The following is a 26961-nucleotide window of genomic DNA, read 5'->3' as shown; positions in this document are numbered from 1 at the left end:
GCCTCAAAACGGACACAATTTTGTGATTTTGTGTACATTTCCTATGGAAAACAGTGCTCTGTCATGAAAATCATAAAAACCTGATTATTTTTGCAATTAATCACTTTCATTGATTAATTTTGTGCTAGTTATGGTAGAAAAGTGGTCAGTGACAATTTCCAATGAAAAAACAAAGAAAAAACAAAAGTTGAAAAACAAGGAAATACCGGTCTGAGCATAGCCAAAAAAGCCCGGCCCTTTTAGGGTTAACACTTGACTGTAAACTAAGCAAAGCACACATGGTGGCAGCAAATCAAAGGAAATGCAGGTAAATGGGGGGGGGGGGGGGGAAGATGACGAAGGAAAAAAGCTACAAGAAACGAGAAATGAGCTGCTTTAAATCCGCAAAATAAAATCTCAGCAGCAAATTTGTGGAAAGATACGAGGAATGAAGTATCAAATTCGGATTTACTGTAAAGCAATAGCAGCTGGAGAAGAGACACTAAGTAGGTGCCTACGGAATGACATCACCATAAAAGACTATATTCAAGAAGAGGTAAAAGCATATTTCATACTTTTATGCTTCAGAAGAAAAAAAAAAGAGGAGAAAGGTATACACTGCATGAAACATATACAGTTTTAGATGTAATTCACTCTGACATTATAGTTAAACATTGTGAAATTTGCTGTACAGGCCAAGGCAATGACACAACTTTGTGACTACATGGAGTAAAGATACCTATAAAGTGATAACAATGAAACATACTCGTACAACTTTCTTTAAGAAGGTGCAATGTAACAATACAGACTTGACAATTGTTTTATTTTATGTATAATTAGGGTACTGTTTCTATTTTCACAAGCAAGGTAATTAAAAAGCTAATGTACAAAATTCTCCATGAAATTGCAGGGCATCTTTCACTTGGTCATGTGCCAATTTCTGTACATCTCATTGGCAGACACAACCTACCTCATAAATCTAGACTTCACATCTTATGATTATGAACAGAGGTTTCCTTTTCTGTACAAAGGAGCCTTGTGATAATAAAATGTCACATTCTTAATCCTTAATTTGGTGATTTTTTTTTTTGGAGCAATTTGGAAATTTATCCTTTCATTTTGTTGTTTTTTGCGGGGGAAGGGAGATTACAGTCCTCTGATTCTAAACAAAAGGCTTCATAATCTTGCAAAAGCAAGAGTGCTGGAGACAGACACAATGGACTGTCTATTCTGCAATACTACACTGTAAAAACATCGGTGTTAGACTTAACACCATGGGTGTTAAATCTAACACCGATCAAACTTCAATAGAGGACCACACCCACAGGTGTTGAAAATGTATTGTGACGGTGTTAAAAAGTGTTCACCTGGCACTTTATGGTGCTAATTTGACACTGTGGCTGGTGATATTTTTGACACTGCGCTAGAGTTAATTCAATAATGACACCGCATGGTGTTGATTTGATATTGGTGGTGTTAATTTAATGGTATAACACCCGTCCAGCTTCAATAGGGGACCACACCAACTGGTGTTACTGTGGTGTACATGTGTTTACACATTTTTTCAAAAATCAAGTACTTTATCGGAAAATTCTTTATCGTCTTGTTGAAGTTCAAGTTTAACAAGAAGTGCAGTAACTAAGAAACTATTCAAAAAACAATTTTAAATTTTGAAATGACACCCGGACGTGTTAATCTAACACCATGAATGAGCACCAGAAATTTAACACCAGCTCGGTGTTTCATATTTAACACTGGACTTTTTGCAGTGTACTGACGGAAATGAAATATAGGTGTGCTCAAACGCACCCTTGAGTATCAAAACATGAGGGTCTGGTTCCTTTAGTAGCTCTGATTTACCTGTACAAATGGATGAACAAAAAAAAAATTAAAAAGAGAACCCTCCCTCACATGATGAAAACAAGAAATCTGCCAATATTCACTGTTCCTCTGAAGTCTTTCCACTTTCACTGCAGGTTCAATTTACACAGTACTCACACTTTTCAGCCATCACCCCTCATTCACTCAGAACTGCTACTCCCAATTTGCAGTCATTAGCCACAGTGGCCATGAACCGAAGAATTCTTTCTATTCTTTTTTTAATATTAATTTTCATTTTCTTTTGGAGGCGGGGTCATAAGAATGAACAGGGCAAAGACATGTACTCTTTACCATCACCGGCATGACTCCAGTTTTACAACGTAGGGGTGAAATCTTTGCAATTTGTCATCATCGGAAGAGGTCTTTAAAAAAAAAATGAAACAATACAGCATAAAAAAACAAACACAACATACAAAGACTGGAAAATATTTCTTGATAACAAATATAGTTACTACTTTACATTTTACAGTCAAATAGAGATTTAGACATATGTACAAGCTCTCCGTAAATCAGATATGAGATCCCGCCCGCGAAGCGCCGCCCTTTGACCCCACCTCGGCGGGAGCTCACCAGACCTCGCACTTATCCCTGGGGTTCATGTGCGACCCGAGGGGGCAGTTGAACATCTCGGCAAACTCGTACGAATTTGATAACGTCCCTATCACCCTGTGATTGGGCGAGAGGCAGGGGTGAGGCACAACCAGGTTTGGGGGTGGGGAGAAGGAGGGGAGAGAGAGAGAAGGGGGGGGGCAAGGAAAATGATATAGCATGGAGAAAGAAGCAGTAAGAGAATGAAGAGGAAGAGGAAAAAAGGGAAGTATTGAAAAATGGGTGAATGTGAGAGACCAAAAAAGAGATGAATGGTAGGGGGTAAGTTTGAGAGAAGAAAACAAAAGAGCAAGGTACAAGAGAAGAAAATTGAAAAAAAAAAAGAGAAGAGAGAGAAGAGAGAGAGAGATGGAAATGGAAGAGAGGATACAGGGGAAGATAGAAAAGAGGAAAAGAAGTTCAGTGGAGGAATGTCAGAAACAGAGGAGTATAGGGAGGGGAGAGAGAATTGGAGGAGAGAGGAGAGGTGAGGTATTGGGGGGGATGGAAAGAAAAGAAGAGGAAAGAGAAAAAACGGTTATTCAAAATTTAACAAAACCTAACTCTTTGTTTGTCTACAAATAAATCTGAATTATATTTGTTCCTGAGCATGTAGTACAAGCATTTTTGTCCAATATATGATGTTATTCCAAAATAATACTATGAAAATGAGATGTAACATGCGCAACACACACAAAAATAAAACATTTGGTGAACATTACATAAGCTTGCTTTACTCATACTGCTGATGCAATAGATATGGCTGCCTTTAGAATATCGTGCAGCATGACTCACGCAGCAATGCCATTCAAGATAAAATTATCATGATTAAACACAAATATTTAACAATTCTTCCTATCATGGCACAAACATGAAAAAGAGTGAATGTAGTACTGCATGATTATGGGATGACTAACTAACTACCATCCTTGACATAATCATTTGCGAGATTTGAAAAAAAAAAATCAAGTAATTGTTGACAGTATGTACATATTAAAATGAAAGTGATTTTGATATGATTCAGACAGTTCTTTTCAGCATTCTCTGCTCTTTCTTCACTTCCTTTTGAATGCTAGTGCATTTCTCTCCATGATGAGACATTCACTTCTAGTTTAAAAATATACTCTCTAAAAAAAATCGAGAGAAAATATTCACTCTTAAAGGAGTGAATTTAAAAAAGAGTGGATTTAGAGTGAAATTGGAGTGAATTTTGAGTGAAAATGTTCATTTTCACTAATTTTGGAGTGACCTCAGGGATCACTCGAAGATTTTGGAGTGATCCCTGAGGTCACTCTAAACGAGTGAAAAAGAACATTTTCACTCAAAATTAACTCAAATTTCACTCTTTTTTGAATTCACTCCTTTAAGAGTGAATAATTTCACTCGATCTTTTTTAGAGAGTAAATGCTTGTCTAAAAATGTGTAAATATTTCAAAGACAACCTGCAATGCTTTAGAAATGATGTATCAATAAGTAATATTACAGTCATTACTTTCACAAACAAATTCTTGATGACTGCATGATATTACAGTTATTTTCTTCAAATATCATGTTTTCTTCTTTTTATTTTGAGATGAGAAATTCATGAAAATAAATCAAAACCTATTCTACGAGTTACAATCGTAGCATGTTGAAATTCAGTAACAGACGGATGGTAACAAACACGATGTACGCTCTCGTCTTTCACGATCGGCAACCACAAATAAAAATTCAGAACATATGGGCCTCGTAAAATGTTTCACGGGACCAAAGAGCAAATAAACTTTCTTTACTGGGATGACTCAAATTGACTGTGACACTCCTGGATATCCTGACATCAACTTATTCTGTCAACGATCGGAATGAAATTAAATGACAAATTTTTAGTGACTTTTTTAGCAATTATCTGCATTCTGTGAGAGTGCATTGACAAGAGTGATACGTTCTCTTATAAATATTTACCTTCACTAGTGAGTCGAATGCACTAAATTCACCTAATTGAACCAAAATAAATCCCAATTAAAATACAAAAAAAAAGTGGACAATCTTGTTCTCCAATTCTGCTAACCTGACTCTCAAACTTCTCAAGACAAAATCTTACAAACACTGTGAGAACTTTTATCAACAAAGTGACACACTGACCTGACATAGAATAGCAGTTAGCAAATTTTTCTTCTCTGTGTGTATATGGTTTTTTTATGTTTGTTTTTATTCATCAAACACAATATCATTAGAATGTTTAAGCTCCAGAAAAAAGAATGGAGTGTTCACATAATAGTAATTTCACTATACAATCAAAATAATTACCAGCATGCGGATAAAGTAGTACAGAAACAACTTTCCTAAAATATGCCTGAAATAAGACATGAGCTCTTGAGTTTTGATTGCAAAACAAAACAAAACACAGTGACATGTTGCATTGATTGATTGATGATGATTGCAAAATATATACCATCTCTTTACTAGTGTCTAGACTTTGTAAAAAAGTAACAACAAACAAACATACACAAAAATTAGCCATTACTGTGCTGGCTTGGCAAAAAGGTCTATTGTGCAGTGGTGGACATGGTTAGAAACTTGATGAGAATTTTGTTTTTGTTTTTTCCAAGTGTAGGCTATGTCTGAATTGTCTAGTCTACAAATTTGACTCATTCCTTCAGCGTGCCAAGTTGGCCTTTCTTTTTTCTTTTCTTTTCTTTTTTCTTCTTTTTGTTTTGTCCACAACATTCTCAATCAATTACAATATGAGAGGGCACTAGGTTTAACCAAATACATGATGCACTTGGAACTGGGCTTAAGAAGTAGTTTTCCTAAAACATGAATGAGAATTCTAACTGGCACCCTGTAACTTGGTATATTCAAACATTTTTTTGTTTTGTTTCAAGAGGTATGTGAACGAGTTCAAAGATATGTATTAACATCATCCCCTCCTCCCTCCCCCTCCCCCTCCCCCTGTGCCCCCCTCCACACACACAACAGATGCTACACTTGAAAAGAATCTTGACTTCAAGGCCTCTTTTTCTCAATAAAGGCATCCCCTCATGTCTAATTTTCTATTTTGGTGAGTTTGGAATATCTACTATCGTTTTGTGTGTGATTTCTTTTTCCACAGCTTAAAAGTTAGAGATTTCCTTTTTAAGAATTTGACATCAAATTTATGATCATATGAATTAAATTTGCTATGCATTAAGAATGCAAATCTGTGTATGAAATCAGTCAAGATAAATTGGAGAGCTGTCATGGCATACAATTTGATTGGATGCTGTATTAAACTACCAGATTTAGAGTGGGAAATATTAGACTACACCATCACACAACTCCATAAGCAGTCCAAACAAGAATTGCCCAAATTTTGCAAGGTCAACCCAGGTTGTTGAATGCTCCTCTATCAAACTTTCATTTCCGATTTAGTGGGGGGGGGGGTTAGCCCCAGAACCTGCTGACAAATATCAATCACCTACACTTCTTCTCCGATTCATTATGTACTTTGTAAGAGTGGCAGTATCAAAATATGTCCACCATTTAACTGAGATAAGAATTGTAAATATAAACCAAGTCTGCCAGCCATGGGGGAAATCTATTATTGTAATCATTTGTGAAATGGTATGGTGTCAACTTTTGGCCCCTGGAGCTACCATCCTAAATACCTCAGAATCAAAACTTCTCTATGCTGAAAACAGGCTGTTCAGATGCAAAAATTTACTAGAACGGTATAGCTATACCGAAACAGTACAGCTATACGATGAATTTATACATCTGAACGCTGACTAATGAAGCAATGTATAACAAAATGAGATAAGGCGAAACAACGGTCAGAGCATCGTTTCGAACTAGAATTCAATAACGAATCAGCATCCCATCATGTCCATTATGTGTCTGAACAGTATAATTGGGCGGGGCTTAATGGGAGCGCGCATGAAAGGTGACCCTATACCTGTCAGTCATGACCTTAACAACATGCGCAGTGAAAAAACTGCACATCAACGTGACATTTTCCAGAACGGTCGAGATTATCGTCTGAATGGTCTGTCGGCTACACGATGATTCTTTATACATCATTTCTTTATCGACTTTTGGTATGAACTGGCTTGCGTCGGAACAGGGGGCAAATATCAATATCAATTGCAGTCTGAAGTGAGATCTGACATGTCAGAGGTTGGATAGGCAAAGGTGGGGGAGGGGGGAAGTGTAATAAATTCTTGAGATGGTTGCTGGTTTCCCCAAAAGTGTAAGCTCGGATGGACAGCAAAAAAGGACTGAGACATTTTGAGGAAAGTCGCTGGTGTCAAGGAATATGCCAGCTTGGATAGGTGGAGATAAAACAACTAATTTGTAATTATGGTAAGTTCTGCAAGCAATTGCTGTCTTCAACAGAAGATATAAGTTTAGAGGGGTAGAGAAAAGTCAGTCCTCCCCTTCTTCTCCTTCTTCTTCTTCTTGACCAATATCTGTGTGGAGAATTATCTAATCATTTTTTCTCCTATCCAACCAAGCTAACATCTTCAGTTGAAATCAGCAACCATCTGTTTTGTTCATTCTTTTTTTTTTCAGTATCACAAAAGTAAACTAAGTCAAGTATTAAGTAGTCATAACAGATGCCAAATTTCTGAGTGCATGCTGCTTTGGAACAACTCCGAGCAATCATCATTGGATGTTTGATGATAGGTGCGTCCAGATAAAAAACAACAACAACAAAGAAACACAATTGTACTTGTGGCTCATCTACACCTACATTCTACTCTTAATGTGAATGTGTGTATGTGTGTGTGTGTGTGTGTGTGTGTGTGTGTGTGTGTGTGTGTGTGTGTGTGTGTGAGTCTTCACATCTAATCCATACCCACAAGGTGAACGTCCTATCAACACTGGGATCATGTAATGGCTACGATCAGACTGCCTATTTGTAATTGTAAGTCACCGACCTCCAGATACTTTTGGTTCCAAGGTTGTTTGTTTTGTAAACAGTGAGGTATTCCATTTACTCTCCATAATATTCTTGTAACCTCTTTTTTTGTTTGTTTTCTGGTGTTTTTTCTTTATTTTGTTTGCTCCACACTAACTCCAGGATATGAATATTGCATGTGGTTGCAAACAACAGCCTCGAGTGTATTATTTCCCTGTCACCTACGCGACCTAGCATCACCAAATGACTGACCACCCTTTCTCACATACTAGCCACTTCCATAACAAATCCCCTGATTTCAACCAGTAAATATGTAGACCAAACAAACATATAAAGACCAAAAAAAATGAAACAAAGACAAACACAGTAACAGAGCAGAAAAATTAGAATTGAATGAATCAAAAAGCATTTCACAGCAACGTTCTTCACATATTTACCTGTACAGTAGACGAAAGGCATTGCATAGTGTTGGTTTCAGGTTTTAACTTTTCGTGAAATAATTAGAAATCACTCATATGAAATATTCAAGAGCAAACAAATCTAAGAGGAATTAAAAGGCAAAAAAAAAGAGAGTAAAACAAAGTAGTCCTAGCATAAGGTGGGTCCCACCTTTTATTACGACCACTTTGTTTTACTTTGCTGACCCATGTCGAGGACGGACTGACTTGGCCGTTTCAAAACCGATTTTCATCAAATTAAGTACATTCCTATTAGAATTGTATGCTCTTTAATATTTCATGCAAACAGTTTCTACCATCTCACAAAATATTTGAATCTGAAACCCTATCTCAAACCAAAACTATACCATCCCTTTAAAGCGTAACTTTAATTCATGTTTAGCACGATATGTGATTCCTCTAGAACCACTTAGTTTGTGTATGGCTTGTCAATCACCATGATACTAAGCAGAGCTACAGGTTTTTAAATCTTCAGTTTTTCCTTTTTTCCCATTCTTTTTTTTTCCAAGGGAATGAATCATTTAATAAAAAAACTAGAAATGTCGCTATGGCGACTAATGCCTCCGCCATAATGCATGATTCACCCAATAGGTGTATAGTGCGATGTCTTCACAATGTGTGATGGCAGTGTCACATAACTGGCAAAGCATTGAAATGACAGGTTTGTCAGAAATATCTTGAATGTTCGCTTTCCTTGAACTAGGTTTGCTATACATTGTCTAAGAGTGCAGGTATACTGTACATGTATTTGGGGAATTGAGGATTTTTACTTGACTTCTGACTGACCCTTTTATAAGTTTATGCATTGAGTAATTTTCAAGGTATGAAGAAAGAGTGTAATTACAGTATAAAATAGATTTTTTTTTGCATTCAAACCTGGCCTTGACCCTTAACCTTTGACCTTTGACCTTCTGGCAGGAAATTTACAAGAGAATCTCCATTAGGTAATACATGCATATAAAGTTTTAAAAATAATAATGCAAGCATTGCATATACTAGTAAATGAGGGAAATAGTAAAATTTTGAAGAGTTAACCTTGACCTTTGACCCCCTGACTATTGACCCATGACCCTTAAATTCCCTAGATAATCCCTGCCAGTCAGTACATGCATTTGCACCAAGTTCCATGAAGATACATTGAACCATTTGCGAGAAAAGTGAAATTGTAACATTTTCACCTAACCTCTGACCTTTTGACCTTTGACCTTATGACATGAAACTCTCTCTGGAGAATCTTTATGCAGTAGTACATGTCTACACTTAGTTTCAAGAAAATACCTTTGGGCATTGCATGGATATGGGGGAAATAGCAACATTTTTAGCATTTGACCTTGACCTTTTGACCTTTGACCTCTTGCCAATGTCACTAAAATCTACTCAACTAATTGCCCCATCATACATCATCCTTGGACTAAGTTTGGTGAAATTTGCTCAATCCAGTCTTGAGTTATCGCGTAAACAGATACAATATCATGATTTGACCTTGACCTTTGACCTTTGGCCTTTGGCTGATTTCACCCCAAATCTAATCAAGTAATTGCCCTATCACACTTTATACTTGGACCAAGTTTGGTAAAATTCCAGTCAATATTACTCGAGTTATCGCGTAAACGAAAGCGGACGGACGGACAACCCGAAAACATAATGCCTCCGGCACCACTTTGTGGCGGAGGCATAAAAAAAACCAGGTCCTAAAATGTAGGAACAAATGTAGATATCAATTTACGTAAAACTGTGTTTTGTGTATCCTACTATACCAAGTAAATGCACTGTATTTCACAATTTGGTGGCTTTCACACCCCAAGGTAATCAAGAGTGCTACCTACCGGTATTTGGGAGGCGTGTGTTCGTCTGTTAGAAGCTGCAGCTTCGCATCCTCAGGTGTTGATGTTGAGCACCAGACCTGAAATGAACAAAATTGCGAAACGGGATACTTTATACGTGGTATATAACATAGTGTGTTCACTTTTTGTTCTTTTGTTTTGCGTAGTTTGTGATTCGACTGATATACATGAAATTAACAACTTCCGAAAAATATTGCCACCCATAAAACAAAATGCCCTATATGTCACCTCAAAGGTGGGAAAGCACAAAATCTCCTGCTCTTCCACACCTGGGTTTAATTTCTCCTGCTCTAGCTGTGTGTCTCCTTCCTTAACATGTATTTCCTCTCGCTTAGCTTGATTTAGCTTTCTCCCACCCAACTTGATTTGGTTATAATACGTTAAAAAATGAGGCTATGATAGCATCAGAGAGCATCTATAACCCTAGGGCTGTATACAGACCCTGGTCTCAAGGGACATGATATCGCACACTTGCTTGTGTGATCAGAGGCTGCAGTTCACGAGGGGGTCTAGGATGGAGAATCTCCAGTTTAACCCGCTGAGTACGAACTGATTTTATTATAACACACATTTCCCATAGACACCTGCTGGAGTATACTCGGGACTAGGCTTCAATGGGTTAAGAGGTGCTTAACGCAGGGGTCGGTGTTTATCCTGAAAAGAAATGACGCTTATTTCTTCTTTGGTTACTGTTGTTTTTGAAAAGAAATTTGAACTACGTAATTCAGGGCACAACTTGTAAAACAACAGCAACAAAAAAGAAAACACAACAGGATGTAAAGAAAGGCACAAGAACAGAGAGGAGGTGAAGAAGATATTATGAAGGGAGGACGAAGAAGGAGAATGAGGAGAAGACAAAAATAGGAGAGAGATACAAAGGAGAGATTGAAGGAGAAGACAGGAGCAGAAATGATTCTCTAGATGAGGACCGCACCCACCTGTGCAAAGCCGACAAAGAAGAGTTGTCTATGCGATAATCCCAGAGCAGGGAGCAGCAATTCCTCCCCATGCTCTTCAATCCACTGAATATATGCCTGCAGAGAGAAATGGAAGAGAAATATATACAATCAGAATAGAAATATATATATATACTTCAGAACAGCAATATATACCAAAATAGAAATATATACCAAATATAAATCAGTAAGAACTAGAAATGTCGATACCCCCGCCAAACAACATTTCATAAGCTTTGGTCAAAACAACATTTCATAAGCTTTGGTCAAAAAACTGAGGAAGTAGTTAAATCCGCAAGATCTTTCCTTGATCTTCTGCCATTAATATGCCATTACCATGGCAACGTACTTTCGGGTACTGTCGAAAAATGTGTCTTGCACATCTACAACCAAAGGCACACATCTGTACCAAGTTTCATGGAAATTGGGCAAAAACTGAGGAAGTAGTTTGCAACACAAAATTTTCCATCATTTTGGCTCATAATATGTGAGCTGTTACCATGGCAACATACTTTTTGTCACTGTCAAGAAATGTGTCATGCTGACCTATATCCTAAGACAAACATTCAATATGAATTCCACGAGAATTGGAAGAACACTGATGAAGCAGTTTTGCCATGAAGCATTTTGCCCTATATTTTACCAATAACATGCCGTTACCATGGCAACGCACTTTTTGCCACTGCGGAAATATGTGTCTTGCACATTAACATATTCAGATGAACATCTGTACCTAATTTCATAAAAATTGATCAAAGACTGTGGGAGGAGTTCGCGACGCAAGATTTGTTCCCATTTTTGCCCATAATATGCCGTTACCATGGCAACGTACTTTTGGGTACTGTCAAAAAATATGTCTTGCACATCTACAACCCAAGGCACACATCTGTGCCAAGTTTTATGGGAATCGGTTGAAAACTGAGGAAGTAGTTCGCGACGCAAGATTTGCAACGGACCGACCGCCCGACCGACCGCCCGACCGCCCGACCGCCCGACCGCCCGACCGCCCGACCGCCCGACCGCCCGACCGCCCGACCACCCGACCGTCCGCTGATTCCTATATACCCCCTTCAAACTTCGTTTGGCGGGGGTATAAATATATACAAGAGAAGTATAAAAGCAGAAGGAAAACATATACCATGTAATCCTGACAATGCTTAAAAGCATAAAGCTCAAAAAAGAACAGAAAAAAAAGATTGGCTGAATATGTACCTGCAGAGAGTCTTGAAATGTCTTAGTGTTAAAATGTAACCCACGACCACAATATTCCAATAAAGTTGCAGAAATTCAATTGATTTTGGTTAAACTGAGACTGTTGATATCTTCATCTCCCTCCTGCACAAAGTATTTCAATGCAACTCTTTGCTACAAAAACATGCTACAGTCACAGAACATTGATTTTTATTTTCTGATCGTGACATTTTTTTAATTCATCAGACTACCAAACTCTCCAATCAAATACAACTTCTTTCGAGAACAATAAAACAAAACAAAACTGAAAAGCTTTCACTTCACATCAGTACAGACTGAGGCAGGCCGCATCTTAACTTTTTTCTTAAACTCACATGGTACGCTGATTTTAATCCACCGTTGTCGGCAATGTTTTCTCCCAACGTCCTTCTTCCACTAACCTGCATGGTGAGAGAAACAGAAGAACATCATCGTCACAGCATTGCTCACTCAACACAAGTGACTGTGTTCCAACTGGAAGGAGGAACATTATGGGCTAAGAGGACTCTTTAGCACTTTGAATGGATTTTAAAATCAAACGCAAAAATCAGTTTCGTTCATCATTTTTGGAGTTCTTGTTTTACTGCTCTGACCATTTTTTTTTTTTGGGGGGGGGGGGGGGGGGCTCTCTACAAAAGTTATGTTCTACACAGCATATTGTCTGCTACATGCTAATGATAACAAAATGAAGAAACCAAACATTGCAATATAAAACAAACAAAAAAGCAGAGTAGCAAACCCTTTATGATTTAAAAAGGATTGAGGCAATTACAAATTTCAAACAGCAAAAACAAAAAAGAACACATACGCCTGTATGTGCAACACTCCATGACATTCTCGGACAGGATACCCAGCATGCTCAATCACTGGTGTTAGAGGTAGTTAACATGTTATCATGCTTACTAGCAACAAAGAGTACGCTCTCTTACATTGTAGCAAGAGTCTGCGCACTTGGCAAGCGTTCGGGCAATTTTAGCAAGAGATGGCTAGCCATGCATCATTTAAAATTTTTAAGCATCAGCTTATTACTGATGTATGGTTTTATCTATGACAAGCCAAAAAGAAAGGCATCAAGAATTAACCTTTGCAAAGCAATTGAAACAACAGATTTCTGGCAAAATTTGCCACCATTCTGTAATACAAATGAAGAGCATGTCTTTTTGTACATCAGAAGGAATAGTGAGCATGAATGCAGTAACTATACTCGGCTTCGCCTCGTGGGTTAAGCATTCAATAGCTACCTTATGCATACAACTCCTATTGACGCACTTAGACCTAAGCATCATTTACATACTAACCTTGGTTGTTGGGGAGTATAAACGTCACATACAGACCCTTACCTTTGAACCTAGCACGTCGTAACCAGAATACTGTTCTACCATGCACTCCGTCTGTCGGTTGAATCTTTTGATCGTGTCATTGTTCCACCACCGATGCAGATTGCCGTTTTTATCGTACTCTCTGCCGGCGTCGTCAAATGCGTGTGTGATTTCGTGGCCCATCACGACTCCCATGCCTCCAAAATTAAGCGATCTTTGGTAGCAAGCAAGGGAGTATCAAAGATTGTACATTCACATTTCAAAACGATCCTTGTGCACAGTTTATATCTTCTTTATCAGCATCATAAACAATTCTTATGCTCCCAGTTACAAGCAATTTTTACTTACAGCATCTCAAAATTTCAAATTCAATCTTACAAATTTTGTCCAGTCAGTTGTTGCTACTAATAACACCAAAATACAAAGATATGTTGCACTTTTGCTCCCTTTCTACATTTCTTTCACAACCTTTCTACTACAAAATAATGAAAAAAATATTATCTACATAACATCATTATCTCCGTCCTAGTCAGGATTAGGTCGAAAAATATTGTGATATTTTACAGGAGCTTGAGACTACAATCTATAGCAGAACTGTGTGTTATATGGACCTACTAACAATGGTGATCATGCAAATAATATATGAAAAAAATGTACAAATACAACTGTATGATATTCATATTTTTTTGTCCAAACAAAGAAACATGCATTATGAATGCTTATGAATACCTTCAGTTTAATTTATATAGTGTCTAGTCTATGATATACATTGTACTTTATAGTTGAACACAGAATCAATAACTCAAACTTACTTTGGATAATCTTTGTCATAGAACGGCGCTTGTAGAATTCCTGCTGGAAATACTGTTAGAAAAAAAGAAAAAGAAAAGTAGAGTGAGACAATGAGACAACTCATTTTGATATCAAAGATGGATATAGACAAATTAGTCTAGGAAATGAAGCCATTTGCAATTGATCCACACACAGTAATCAATATTTGACAACTGGGAAAAAAATTCACATCTCCACAAACATAATCACTTCTACATGTACAGTCAAATATGTATTAAGGCTTCCAAGGAGCTCAAAGAAAACTCAGTAATGGGTGTCATCCAAAGATTTATCCCCCCCCCCTTCCACAAAAAAGAAGAAGAAGAAGAAAATAAGAAAAAGAAGAATGAAATAAAGAACTTAAAAGTGGAGGACAGGATCTTCATTTTCCACATGCGCGTTTTTTTTTCTTGTATTTTCTTGCAACATCTTGAATACCATTAATTATCCCGTTGAGGACGGACTGATTTTGCTACAACACGCATTTCCCATAGGCACTTGCCCAAGTATACTCGGGACTCGTCATCAACGGGTTAACAGTATCAATATAGTTTGTACCTTTCACCTAGATCTGCGTCTACCTCATCAGTCATCTCCACGTTTTATTACTGATTTTTACGCCCCCAGCTTCCAGTGCAGGTATTTACTCACAGTCAGCACAAGAGGGCGGTAAAGCCAATCATTCTCAAGGGTTCCTCTTGAGTTGTTCCCCTACCTTTGTCAGCCCCTCAAGTTAATGGGTGGACTCGTTTTGGTTTTGGTTTTTTTAGATAGGGAGACATTTTATTGGCAGATGAAATGATGCACGGGAGAAGAGGTACAGTTTGCAAATATGGAGAAACATTGCCTAGACATGCAATGATGTATTAGAGGTAAACATACTTTGGATGAGTTATTTCAACTTGGGTAATTCAGAATGATGGAGTGCTTGGAACGCATTTCCCCCTCCCCCCCCCCCCCCCCCCAACAAAAGAAAGAAAGAAAACTAGAAATGTCGCTACGGCGACTGGTGTATGCCTTCGCCATAATGCATGGTTCTCCTAATAGGTCTATAGTACAATGTCTTGACAATGTGTGACGACAGTTTCACACAATTGGCAAAATATCAAAATGACAAGTTTGCCACAAATGTGCTGAATGTTCACTTTCCTAGAACTAGGTTCAATTGGATGAATGATTAAAACGTCAGAGTGCAGGTATTTGGGGGAACTGATGATTTTTACTTGACTTTTGACCCTTTTATAAGTTTATGCATTGAGTAATTTTCAAGGTATTGAGAAAAAGTATAATTTCAGTATCAAATAGTAAAATGGTATTATCTAAACCTGGCCTTTGACCTTCGACCTCACAGTTCCAAAGAGAATCACTGTTAGGTAGAACATGCATAAATATGTAAGTTTCATGATAATACCTTGAGTTACTTTTGAGATATGGAGGAAGAAGTGCAATTTAGCACTTTCACTTAACCTTTGACCTTTTGACCTTTGACCCTTTGGCAAGAAACTTCCCACAGAATATATATTGGGTTATACATGCATACAACGTACATCAAGTTTTTAAAAAATCCTTCAGGTATTGCATAAATATAAGGAAAGTAGTGATATTTTGAGGAGTTGACCTTGACCTTTGACCCCTGACCTTTGACCCATGACCCCCAACTTCCCTAGATCGTCACTGCCCATCGGTACATGCATATATACTAAGTTCCATGAAGATACCTTGAACCATTTGCGAGATATGGAGAAAAACATGAAATTTCAACCTTTTTTAAACAAAATAACCTGTGACCTTTGACCTTTGACCCCATGACCCTAAAATCCGAACAAAGTATCATTCCCCCAGGATATACCCTCATACCAAGTTTGATGCAAAACCACCTCACGGTTCTTGAGATATCGACAAAAACAAAACGGGACGGACGGACAGACGGACGGACGGACGGACGGACGGACGGACAGACGGACGGACGTACGGACGGACGGACGACCTGAAAACATAATGCCTTCGGCCGCTTTGTTGGCGGAGGCATAAAGAAATATGAGTATTAACCAGTTGAAGATTGGTCATGAGTATTCTCAGAAAGGTATCCATGGGAAATCAATGTAACAGTGAAATCAGTTCATCCTCAATAGGTTAAATAACAATGACAAAAGAAAGATAGATTGTGTATAAGATACAGACACCAGAAAAAGAAAAATGGGAGCAGGTTGAAGTTGGAAAGACAGAAGAGCAGAGAGAGATAGTGATAGAGAGAGAGAAAAGGGGGCAGCATGAGAAGGAGAAAGAGGGGAGGGAGAAGGGTAGAGTTGAAACTGGGAAGGGTGGGGGGCTAGGGTCTTGAATGAAAAGAAGAGAAGACAAATCACAGTACTCAAGATGATAACTGCAAAAGTGGATATTTTCACACGACTAATATTTTTTTGCGGTCGGCAGGGTAAGAAGAGTTTCACATGTTTTAATTCCGCGGAATCAAGACATCAACTACTGGAACATAAGGCAAGCAACAATATATGCATGCTTTTATTTTCACGTGCGCGAAATGCGTGAAAATTTCAACACCACGAAAATTTACACTTTTATAGTATGATCTAACAGCAGTAGCAACATGGTCATGCATGAATGGGCAAATTCATCAAGACTGCGCAACCCACTGTCATGAGAATGAAGATCCAGAACAGACATGTATGGAACTATGTTCTAGCAGGGCTAACTGAATTAACCCTACTTTCAATCAACCCTTTGAACACTAGTCCCGAGTATACTGTAAAAGTGGATATTTTCGCGCTACTAATTTTTCGCGCTTGGCCGGGTAAGAAGAGTTTCGCGTGTTTTTATTTCCGCAGAATCAAGACATCACGCACAGGAACATATGGCAAGTAAATATATTAGCATGCTTTCATTTTCGCGCTAGTTTCTGGTTGCGCAAAATGCATGAAAATTTCAACACCGCGAAAATTTCCACTTTTATAGTATGATCTAACAGCAGTAGCAACATGGTCATCGGTGGGCAAATTCATCATGACCAGCTAAACTACGCAACCCACTGTCGTGGGAATGAAGATCCAGAACTAACATGTATGGAACTACATGTTTTAGCAGGGCTAACCAAAATAACCCTTATTTTCAATTAACCCTTTGAACACTAGTCCCAAGTATACTCTGTCAGGTGTCTATCGGTAGTGCACAATGAGCTCATCCTCCATGGAAATGTGGAGAAACAGACTGAGAAGGTTGGTGAATATATGTGACCCGCTACAACAAAAGGATCCTAAAGTCGCTGACGGATGAGGTGAGAAAATCGACTTTGAAAGTCGCGTCATCAAAATTGGTCAAAACAACCGGATTTCTGTTTTGGGCATAATTTTGTAGTCTAATGTTTTGTCGATCATCTGCCGAAATTTCGAAACTAAATGATCAAAGGAAAGGCAAGAAATCAGCGTTTTTCTGGGCCATGATTTTCCGACTTTCAACATAACAGAAACGTGTCCGAAGATTTGGATTTAGCGCCGCAGCTAGACTCCGCCCCTAGCAACGAGGGAGTGATCTTATTGGTCAGTGCATGGCATCCTAATTACTGATTGGTCGTAGTCGTGCGTAGACCGCTGGCGCTAAGCTTGAATGAACATTGCGGAGGCCGCTATATAGGAGCATGCCTTCTATTGTCAAGCGGTGAAAATGTCTTGCCTCCCCTTGATCATGATAGCGTCGGAAGGTAAACTTTGAAGGCGTTTTTCTCAAAACTCTGATTTCCTCAACCACTTGACATGCACTACTACAATCATCGATTCTCCGCAACCGAGTACTTTTATGAGTTGTGCTATATATGGAATTAAAGTAGAAGAGTAAGGGAATAATGTCCCGTCATTTTCAGAAAATTGTCCTCCCCGACTTTCTGATCCTTTTGTTGTAGCGGGTCACATATTATTGTAGTCATGATGACTATGGGGCTGGAGCAAAATGCTGCAAAACCACTGATCTCTGTAGCATCTCTGGATATCTCATTGGCCTATTCACATTGTACACACAGTTGAAGCCACATGGTACGCCGCCATGTTACTACCCACGCTCCTATGCAGACATGCAGAGATTGTCATTGAAGAAAACATGATATTACACGCTGTACACACAAGCGTACGATCTATGGGCGATGTGCGTGTTGAGATGGCGGCACTGCGGTTTCAAAGCAATTTGGCCAATGAGATTACATCCAGGTATTTCCTACGGAGATCAGTACGCAACACGCATCGTATATACCGATCTCGTTTTTCTGCGGGGCGTAGTAGGCGTTGACCTGCGGTGGCGTCATCTCCCACTGGCCCCTGTCCACCGTTCTCCTCAGCTGCTGCAGGTGTTTCTTGACCAGGAACTGCAGGACTCGGATGTTGTTCATGAAGTATTCACTGCTGTTGATTTCCAGCTGGGGAACAGCCATATGAAGAAGTGCAGAAAGAAATGAAATATAAAATTAGATAAAATTGTTATTGTCACATCCTGTAAACTGGTCCAATATCACACACAAATATCATAAATTCAGTTCCCAAAATCATGCACTCGTATATTTCCTGTATAGATGTATACACTACACTGTATGCACATTGAATAACATGCACATTTGTACACCTAGAATTCTAAAAACCAAAGGAGAAAAAAAAGACTTACATAATAAATTTTCAAAAATGTTCTATCAAAATTCTTGTTTACCATATTCACAAAGTATAAGTAACATTGTTATTAATTTTGTAAATTTCAGTCACCTCACAAAATTTACGCACAAAAATATAAAAACACTGCAAAATATACTGTGCAGACAGAATTCTTGTTTAGGTACATGTAATTGCAAATGTTTGGAAACATAGACGGAAAGATCTGCCATATCTGGTATGACATTTTATGACCGCAATGAATTGAATGATATTTCCAGGCTATTAGTCCACGTTATTCTGTGGTGTAGTGAGTTTGATTTTGCAGCAAATCTGCTGACAAGGCTAACAAAACAAAACAAAAATTGTTTGCACGTACAGCACAATGAACCTCTCCAAACCATGTCTTTATCTATTAAACTACTTCATTGCAACCACAAAGATGTACCCAGAAAACGGATTTCATTGCATTGCTTTAGGATTATATTGGAAAATGAATATCGAGTTAAAACCAAATAAGATCAGCCTGGGTACAATAAAGTTGTGAAAATTAATTTTACTGTGTTGAGCTGTGTATACTCAACAATGCAGCTCTCATGGGGAAAAAAAAGGAAAAAGGTAAAAAGTAAGATATAAAAAATCTGTGCAGGGTATCAACCTACCTCAGCATATGATGCATCCAGCTTCTCCGAGTCCAGGATGTAATCGGGAAAGCCGATGAGATCGATGATCGCGTTGGCCTGTCAAAACAATCAGAGAGGAGGGTTATGCCTGTATATCCACATGGTGGCCTTCTAGCCCAATAGCAACAGACCAAGATTGATCACAGAGTGCCGAAGGGGAGGGGGGGGGGGGAGGGGAGGGGAAAGAAACAAAATTGCATGAAGTCATTGACACTTCCCATCTCTCTCGATGGGAAATTTGAAAGTGCCTGGGTCTTGAGCACCGACTCCTCGAAACTCCATTACGGCATCTGTTGTGATACCTTTTGATAGATGGATGGATAAATGGATGGACGGACAGATAGATTGATAAATGCATGATTCGGTCAAAAAGGAAAGATGAATAGATAGATTGATGGATGGACGGATATATGGATGAACAGATCAAGAGATAAACTGATATATACATGTAGATGCATAGATAGACACTGATTGAAAGATAGATTTATTGATAGGGAGATACATATTAAAACAAACGGAAAGACAGCTATATCGACAGGACAGATGGATAGATAGAGAAATAGATAGATAAATTGATAGATAGATAGATAGATGGATAAACTTGTAATCCCCAGTCAGGCTCAGAGAAAAGAGTTACACATATACCTAATGCCTGCTGAAATGAAGCTCTGGTTATGGATTCGAGTAACAGACACCTAAGTTAAACATTAATACCGAGATCTCATTGAAATATGTATGGCACAATCACTCTTGCCGACAAATTTAACCAGTTTCCATGAGAATCTTCATAATATATCCATAGACTTTGGACAGGATCCACAAGCTCACCATACACAATGGGTTAACAAAAGCAACAAAATCAAACATCAGTATTGGTCTCAGTTCAGGCAGAACGGAATGAATATCAGATGAGCGAGTATTCTAAACTCAACTTCTGTCTCATTTAATTTGACTTGTAACTATCAAACTGTTCTGGGCGTGTAAAATGTAAGGCCATAAAAACCCAATATACTTTGCTGGGGGTGGGTTCGTTGTTTTTAAAACAATCTGTAGTGCTTATATGCATATCACAAGATGTAGAATTTTATACAGTATATGGGAGTGTGCTACAAAAGGAAAGAATCTACAGGTCAAAACTGTGGATGTGTTCTGTAGGTTCCTTCATAATACTCTCACGTGCAAGATGTTACAATTCATTCTTATAGTGATGGTCCTTAGAACTAACAAATACATACATACAAACAAACAGAAAGGCACACGCACACACGCATACACATATTGCAGAACTCCATCCTATTTCCGCTGTAGATCTTTTATATTCCAGTTTAGCTTGAAGACGAATCTGCATCAGAGATTAACTCAGCAAAGGTTCAAGGTTGAGCCTATTAAACTCAAATGTCCCAAGCAGCTGGGCTTATAACACATCAATGGCTTTACCAGAACTGACGATAATTAGAATTAAACAGTCGGAGGACATCAATTGAGTGGAAGTAGGCCACAACAACAGACTGGTCTAAATACCTGCCCCACAAGCCCCAGTGTAGTCTAACGATGAAGTCTCATACAGCTCTTACAGTGCCCATGCACTTGACCAGAACTTGATAAAGATATTTCATTAACCCGTCGAGGACGAGTCCCCGAGTATACTCGGGCAGGTGTCTATGGGAAATGCGTGTTGTAGCAAAATCAGTCCCTCCTCAACATGTTGATATTCATTCTGATCACTCCAACACTAGACTGCAAGGTTATCTACGGCAACCAACGGAGGTGGCATAATGAAAGAGTCCCACCATAATGCCACTGTGGTATTACAGGAACCAAAGAGATAGCTGCAAAGGTGATAGAAGAAGACTGAGAAGAAGAAGAAGAAGAAGAAGAAGAAGAAGAAGAAGAAGAAGAAGAAGAAGAAGAAGAAGAAGAAGAAGAAGAAGAAGAAGGAGAGGAGGAGGAGGAGGAGGAGGAGAGAAAAAAGAAGATTGAAGTAGTGGAATAGTAGAAGTAGAATTACAAGGAGTACATGTACTACATGTAGTTCTGGGAGATTCTTCATTCTGGCCAAATTGGTTGATGCATTTTCAAAGTTACCTCAAGGGGAGTATGAGGCTCTGCTCTAGATACTTCCAAAATAATTTTCTTTATTCATTCTTTCTCTTTTATCAACAGGAGGAGGGGGAGGGGGAGGGGGAGGGGGCAAGAAAGAGTCCCTTGTTTGGAACATTTAATAGTTGACTAGTAATCACTTCGGCAGACACACACATTTTGTCTCAAAATGAACAGTGCCTTTATCTCACTATGCATTAGAATAGGATTGTGTGGGAAAGGGCTTTGACCAAGAAGAAACAGATGCCTTCTGAAGGTCAGTTTTCTGTGCTTGCTTGAGATAAGCAACCCCTCCACCTCCCCCCCCCCCAAAAAAAAAAAAAAATTATTAAAACACGGGCAAAAAACAAAAACAAACAAACAGAAAGAGTTAACAACAAGATGCTCTTGCACACTTTTGAGATAGACCATGAATAGGAACAAAAAATGAATGGTTAGTGACTGAATGACTGTTGATGTCTATGAATCTACTGGAATACTTGTTCTTTTAAAGCATTTCATTGCAACTGGATGTACAACTTCTAAGCTATTGTCTATACCTGCTATTCAATACTTCAAGAAACACATCAAAATGATATGAATACATGAACAAAATCAACCTGCATTGAGGTTCGTCTATGAAATGCATGCAAGCATTTCCACAGTATTTCTTTTTTCTGTGTAGTGAACATGGGGACATATTTTCTTGCCACAAACAAAGCTCAAACAGACCAGCAGTCTTCGCTAAAATGTGCAATGCCCTTTTTATAAATGTAAATTCCCAGGCAAGGAATTTGAGAATGTGGTCAAGAATGGGGTTTTAATTACATTGTGCGCAATTATGCACTTCTATGACTCCAGCTTGTTGCGTATGATGACCGAGAGATTTCTTGAAGTACACTCCAAGGAACATCATCTCCACTCTAATGGAGGAGGAGGAGGAGGAGAAGAGAGAAGATGGAGATGACGATAAAGATGATGATGTGATGGTGATGATGATGATGGTGGTGGTGGTGGAAGTGATGGTTAACCCTTCGTGTGTCTCCTTTATTTCCTGTCCATTGGTTTGTGTATGAAATGTGTGTACATGAGACTCATTGGTATAGACAGGGTTAAGGGCGACGAGGAAGAGACCGGTCTTACCTTCTGTTTGGCAGCTACCCTCGTCTCCTCGTCCATCCAGGGGAGGTCGGGAAGATTCCTCTTGAACGCCCCTTTCACCTCGTCCACCATCTCGTTCGCCTGGTTTCCGGAGACGTGAGAGAGAGAGAGAGAGAGAGATGGAGGCATGCATTACAGCCCTCAGCCACCAGTTTGTATGAGCAGCAAAGCAGCCTTTTATTGAGGAGTTCTTTGTGAACCAGTGGATAAAACCACAAACTCTCATACGTGAGGTCTTTGGTTCAAGTCTGCTGGTAGCAGTGGTTGTACCCTTAGGCAAGACACTTTATTTTCATTGCACAGTCCCTCAAAGGGGACTTTAAAATGCCCACGTGGTGGTCATTTGCTCATAAGCACTAAATCGCTTCCTTAGTGGAATCATAGTCTAAACCTGAATATACGCACACACACATGTCAGTCTCACATCTCAATGTAACATTTAATATAATTACAACTCACATACTCCATGGTACAGTTAGAATCAGAAAGAACTTTTCTTTTGCTATTATCATGTGACATGACTCTAATAATGTCACGTGAACTTTAAATCACACACATTGTTAGTTACAGGTACATGACAATGGGCTTCCATGTGAGTCCCCTTCATTTTAGTATGCTGTATACTTCTGAATGCCTGTCTTTTCATCAAATATTCACACTTCTTTCTATTAAACTGCCCAAAAAAATAATGAGATCCAAAAAATGGGCATCAACTACATTGCACTACTAAGAGATGAAAAGCCCATATATGCAAAAATGCATGTTGAAATCATGCTTCATTGGCATCTGCAATGTACAGTAGTCTTACATATACCTGAGCTGCATGAGTTCCAGGTACATCCACCATTTTCAAAACAAAAAACAAAGAGACCAAAAAAAACCAAAAAAACAGGGTTCTTTTCATTCTTCTGCAAACGGCCAGTTTACCTGACCGTACAATCAACAAGAGGCTTTATCTCCATACAGGAAACAAACTCTGGACACCTTGAAAGCAATGTCAATCAATACCTTGGCTTTACTGTGGCCCTCGAAGGCATGTTTGACGAACAGCGCCCCCAGGGCAAACCCGATGCTGGCGTCCGTGTCAGAGACGCAGAACCGCCACTTGGCAGAGACGTCCCTCTTCCCGGACAGCACACGGTCAAAGTCGTGCTCTGCCTGCCGGAATTCAGCACTCAGGAGGTTAAGGAGGGAGGTGACCAATCTCCAGATCATGTAGTTGTGGACAATACTGGAGGAAGGAGAAAGCGGAAGGAGAAAGGTGGTGGAGGTGGTGGAGGTGGTGTCGGAAGAGGAAGAGAAGGAAGAAAGAAAGGACAGGAAGATGTAGAGGAGGAGATGAAGAGGAGGACGAGAAAGGATGACAAACAGGAAGAGGTGGAAGAAGAGGAGGAAGAAGTTGAGGAGGAGGAAGAGGAGGTGAAGGAGGCAGAAGAGGAGGGGGAAGAGGAGGAATAAGAGAAGGGGGAAGAAGAGGAGGGAGGAAGGAGAGGAGAAGGAAAAAGGAAAAGGAGGAGGAGAAGGAGGAAGAGGAAGGGGGAAGAGGAAGGGGGAAGAGGAGGAAGAAGGAAGGGACAGGAAGATGCAGAGGAGGAGGAGGAGGCATATGAGGAAGGAGGAGAAAGAGGAGGGACAAGGAGGAGAAAGGAGGAAGAAATGAAAGAGGAGGAGGAGGAAGGAGGAGGAAGGAGGAGGAGAAGGAGGAGGAGAAGGAGGAGGAGGAGGAGGTGGAGGAAGAGGAGAAGGAAGAGGAGGAGGAGGAAGAGGAAGGAGGAGGAAGGTTTATGAAACAATAATGAAAAGGACATTTAGGAAGAGGACTGCAGCCCTAACAAAACTACCCTGGGTAAACTATGACGATACAAGTGTATAACATAACATTCTTGTATGAAACATTATCATAAATATATTCATCAATATAATCATCATCATCATCATCATCATCATCATCATCTAAATTTGCTTAATCCTATTGAAGATAAATGTAAAAGAAAATGTTGCATCAATTTCTCATCATCGTTTTGTAAAGTTACTTTTGTCAAGATTATTCTCTAAAGACTTCAAGTACCCAGTACTTAAGAAGCACACCACTGGGTTACACTCCAAAATCATCAATGGCTATTCCTCACACGAAGAGTACAATCACAAGTTCTTATTCACAGTGCTGTATCCACCAACTTTCAGTTCTCTTTCTGTGTATCAATGACAATGTAAGGAAGCTTGTGTTATTATCTTCATTATGTTCTGTTCCTTTTCTTTCTTTCTTTCTTTCTTTCTTTCTTTCTTTCTTTTTTTTTTTTTTGGGGGGGGGGGGGGGGGGGGAGGGGACCCAGACTTTTAGTATGCAAACTGTCGGCTAGCTTGAGAGGGTTCTTTAAGAGTCCACACAAATCAATAACATCCATCAAATATTTCTAGCACGGCAATACACGGCATTTAAGCCCTCTGACAGCGAGATTGCCCACTTACATGGGATCCGATGACAGTATTAAGTCCGACATATCCTGGAGGAACTGCGGAGCGTAAACGACAATCGGCTCGTCTTTCGTGATGAGGACATCTGTGCCGTTGAAGAGGTACTGGAGATAACCTAACCAGTCCAGCTGTTGGGATATTAAGGGAAGCGACGAAGTAAGAGGGTCTTCACCATAAACGTCTCCTTGATATTTTAGTAACACATGTTCATTTACTAAAGAGCTGACCCAAAAAAAAAGTCTGATATTTTCTATCCACTTACAACAGTTACATGTATAACATCTCTTGATCCTACAATTGTCTATAACAAATTTTCAAACTATCACTGTTTTATGATAATGATAGTGATATTTACATTGTAGTTTTTATAAAGCGCATTTCAGACTTGTCAAGAATTTCAATGCACGTAACAGCTACAGACTATTACCCCATTCACTGGATACATTATTTCCAACCAGCACCTGACTGTGCTCACTCTCCACTCCCAGGGGAGCATTCCAGCCAGTCGCCATCTCACAGGCACTCTCATGCTGATCAACCAACTTACACATTCCCATCCTACAGGGTACCCTACTTCTGGGTGGAGAGCAGCAATGTGAGCGCTTGCTAAAGAGAAAATATGTCAGGCTTTGTTGGGCTTGAACCCACAAACCCATTCCACGCATATGTGATTCAGAAACAAGCACTCTTATCCACTCGACCACGGCACATCTATCATCACTTTCCAACTTTCCGAAAGCAGTGACATTTGAATTCAACTTAAAAACACAGCCTCATTTCAACTAAAGACTGAACGACAGAATGACAATACAGTGTACAGACATTAGGCGATGGATAAAACTCAACCATGTACAATTGTCAAGGATTGTTGTTGTGCTGTGTGCCTTCTGCCAAACTTCTTCACAGGGCCTTATAAGATTTTCACTACAGATGGAACTGGTCAGGTTCATCAAATTTGCACAAATTCAGAATAAAATGATTGTAAAAAAGTGTCAGTTTGAGACAGACACATTATCTTTAATCTTCTAAAACTATGGTGCCAATGTAAGGATCACTTAAGAATCTAGCACATTACATGTTTGTTTGTTCTTTTATATATAATAATCTGTAACAACAGTAATTGACCAAAATGCAGGGTACACTGTATATAGGGCTTACATGAAAAGGTTTCACGTTTTTACTTTGCCTAATGATCAGATATAGTAAGAAATGTATAGAATAATCATAAAGACATGCAGCATGAAACCACAGAATTCTAGCTCCTTGGACTTGATGGGTCAAACATGCATAGAAATCATGTTACCAGAATATTACATTCGTGACTCTCATACATCCATCCCATTGCCTCACTAAATGGCACCACCCAGGACGTTGCAGGATAGGGTCTTTTTTAGGAGCTCTCCGTGGTTCATTTAGAGTTCATCTTCAGATGTGTAGTCATTGGTCGTCGAACAGTATGAGGCAAATTACTTTCTCCGACCATCCAAGCCTTCCCCTCCCCTTAAAGCGGTCGGCAATATTGAAAATGAACAATCTTTATATTCTTCATTTGATTTTGTTTGTTTATTTGTGTTCTAATTTGCATTCTTTTCGAATGAATGTCTCTTGATTGGCATGAAGATTTAACTTCTTTTTTTTCCAACAAAAGTCACAGATTGTGCAATGTTAGCCACCCCTCCCATCCCCATCCCACCCCCTCCCCCTTGTTATTTTTTTTTTCTTCCAAGATTTGTCTGACATTTAGTCTGTAACAGAATTGGATGCGCCAACTCTAAGCACAGCCTACCATACATTATGTGACTGCCTGACTCAAAGCCCATAGAAATTAGGCCAAAATGAAATTCCCCTTTCCTACGAAGTTTAAAATGAGTAAGTTCTGAGCTTTTAAATGATTTTTTTTTAGATTGGATCATCCTAATCCACTCAAAAAAAAATTATTGAAATAAGAGGAGTCAGGA

At 39.1% G+C, this 26961-nt stretch overlaps 1 protein-coding gene across 1 annotated transcript in view; it reads right to left on the bottom strand.

The window, feature by feature from the left end:
- Nucleotides 1-1667: 1667 nt before the first annotated feature.
- LOC139727036 (endothelin-converting enzyme homolog) overlaps nt 1668-26961 on the bottom strand; it is a 182199-nt gene continuing 156905 nt past the window's right edge. The window contains exons 10-20 of the mRNA XM_071638016.1: nt 24998-25131; nt 23537-23759; nt 22511-22609; nt 19268-19345; nt 18220-18382; nt 13947-13998; nt 13156-13348; nt 12151-12216; nt 10568-10663; nt 9612-9688; nt 1668-2526 (exon numbers count right to left, since the gene is read on the bottom strand). Of these exons, the coding sequence (XP_071494117.1) occupies nt 2427-2526; nt 9612-9688; nt 10568-10663; nt 12151-12216; nt 13156-13348; nt 13947-13998; nt 18220-18382; nt 19268-19345; nt 22511-22609; nt 23537-23759; nt 24998-25131 (1281 nt within the window). The 3' untranslated portion in view covers nt 1668-2426. The remainder of the gene's footprint in view (nt 2527-9611; nt 9689-10567; nt 10664-12150; nt 12217-13155; nt 13349-13946; nt 13999-18219; nt 18383-19267; nt 19346-22510; nt 22610-23536; nt 23760-24997; nt 25132-26961) is intronic.

The sequence above is a fragment of the Diadema antillarum genome, unplaced genomic scaffold (genome assembly GCF_040938485.1).
Source record: "Diadema antillarum isolate AM-2024a unplaced genomic scaffold, OU_Dant_1.0 seq00000112_RagTag, whole genome shotgun sequence".
Lineage (NCBI taxonomy): Eukaryota > Metazoa > Echinodermata > Echinoidea > Diadematoida > Diadematidae > Diadema > Diadema antillarum.
Note: the sequence above shows the minus strand (reverse complement) of the source record. Positions and strands in the feature narration are given on the sequence as shown.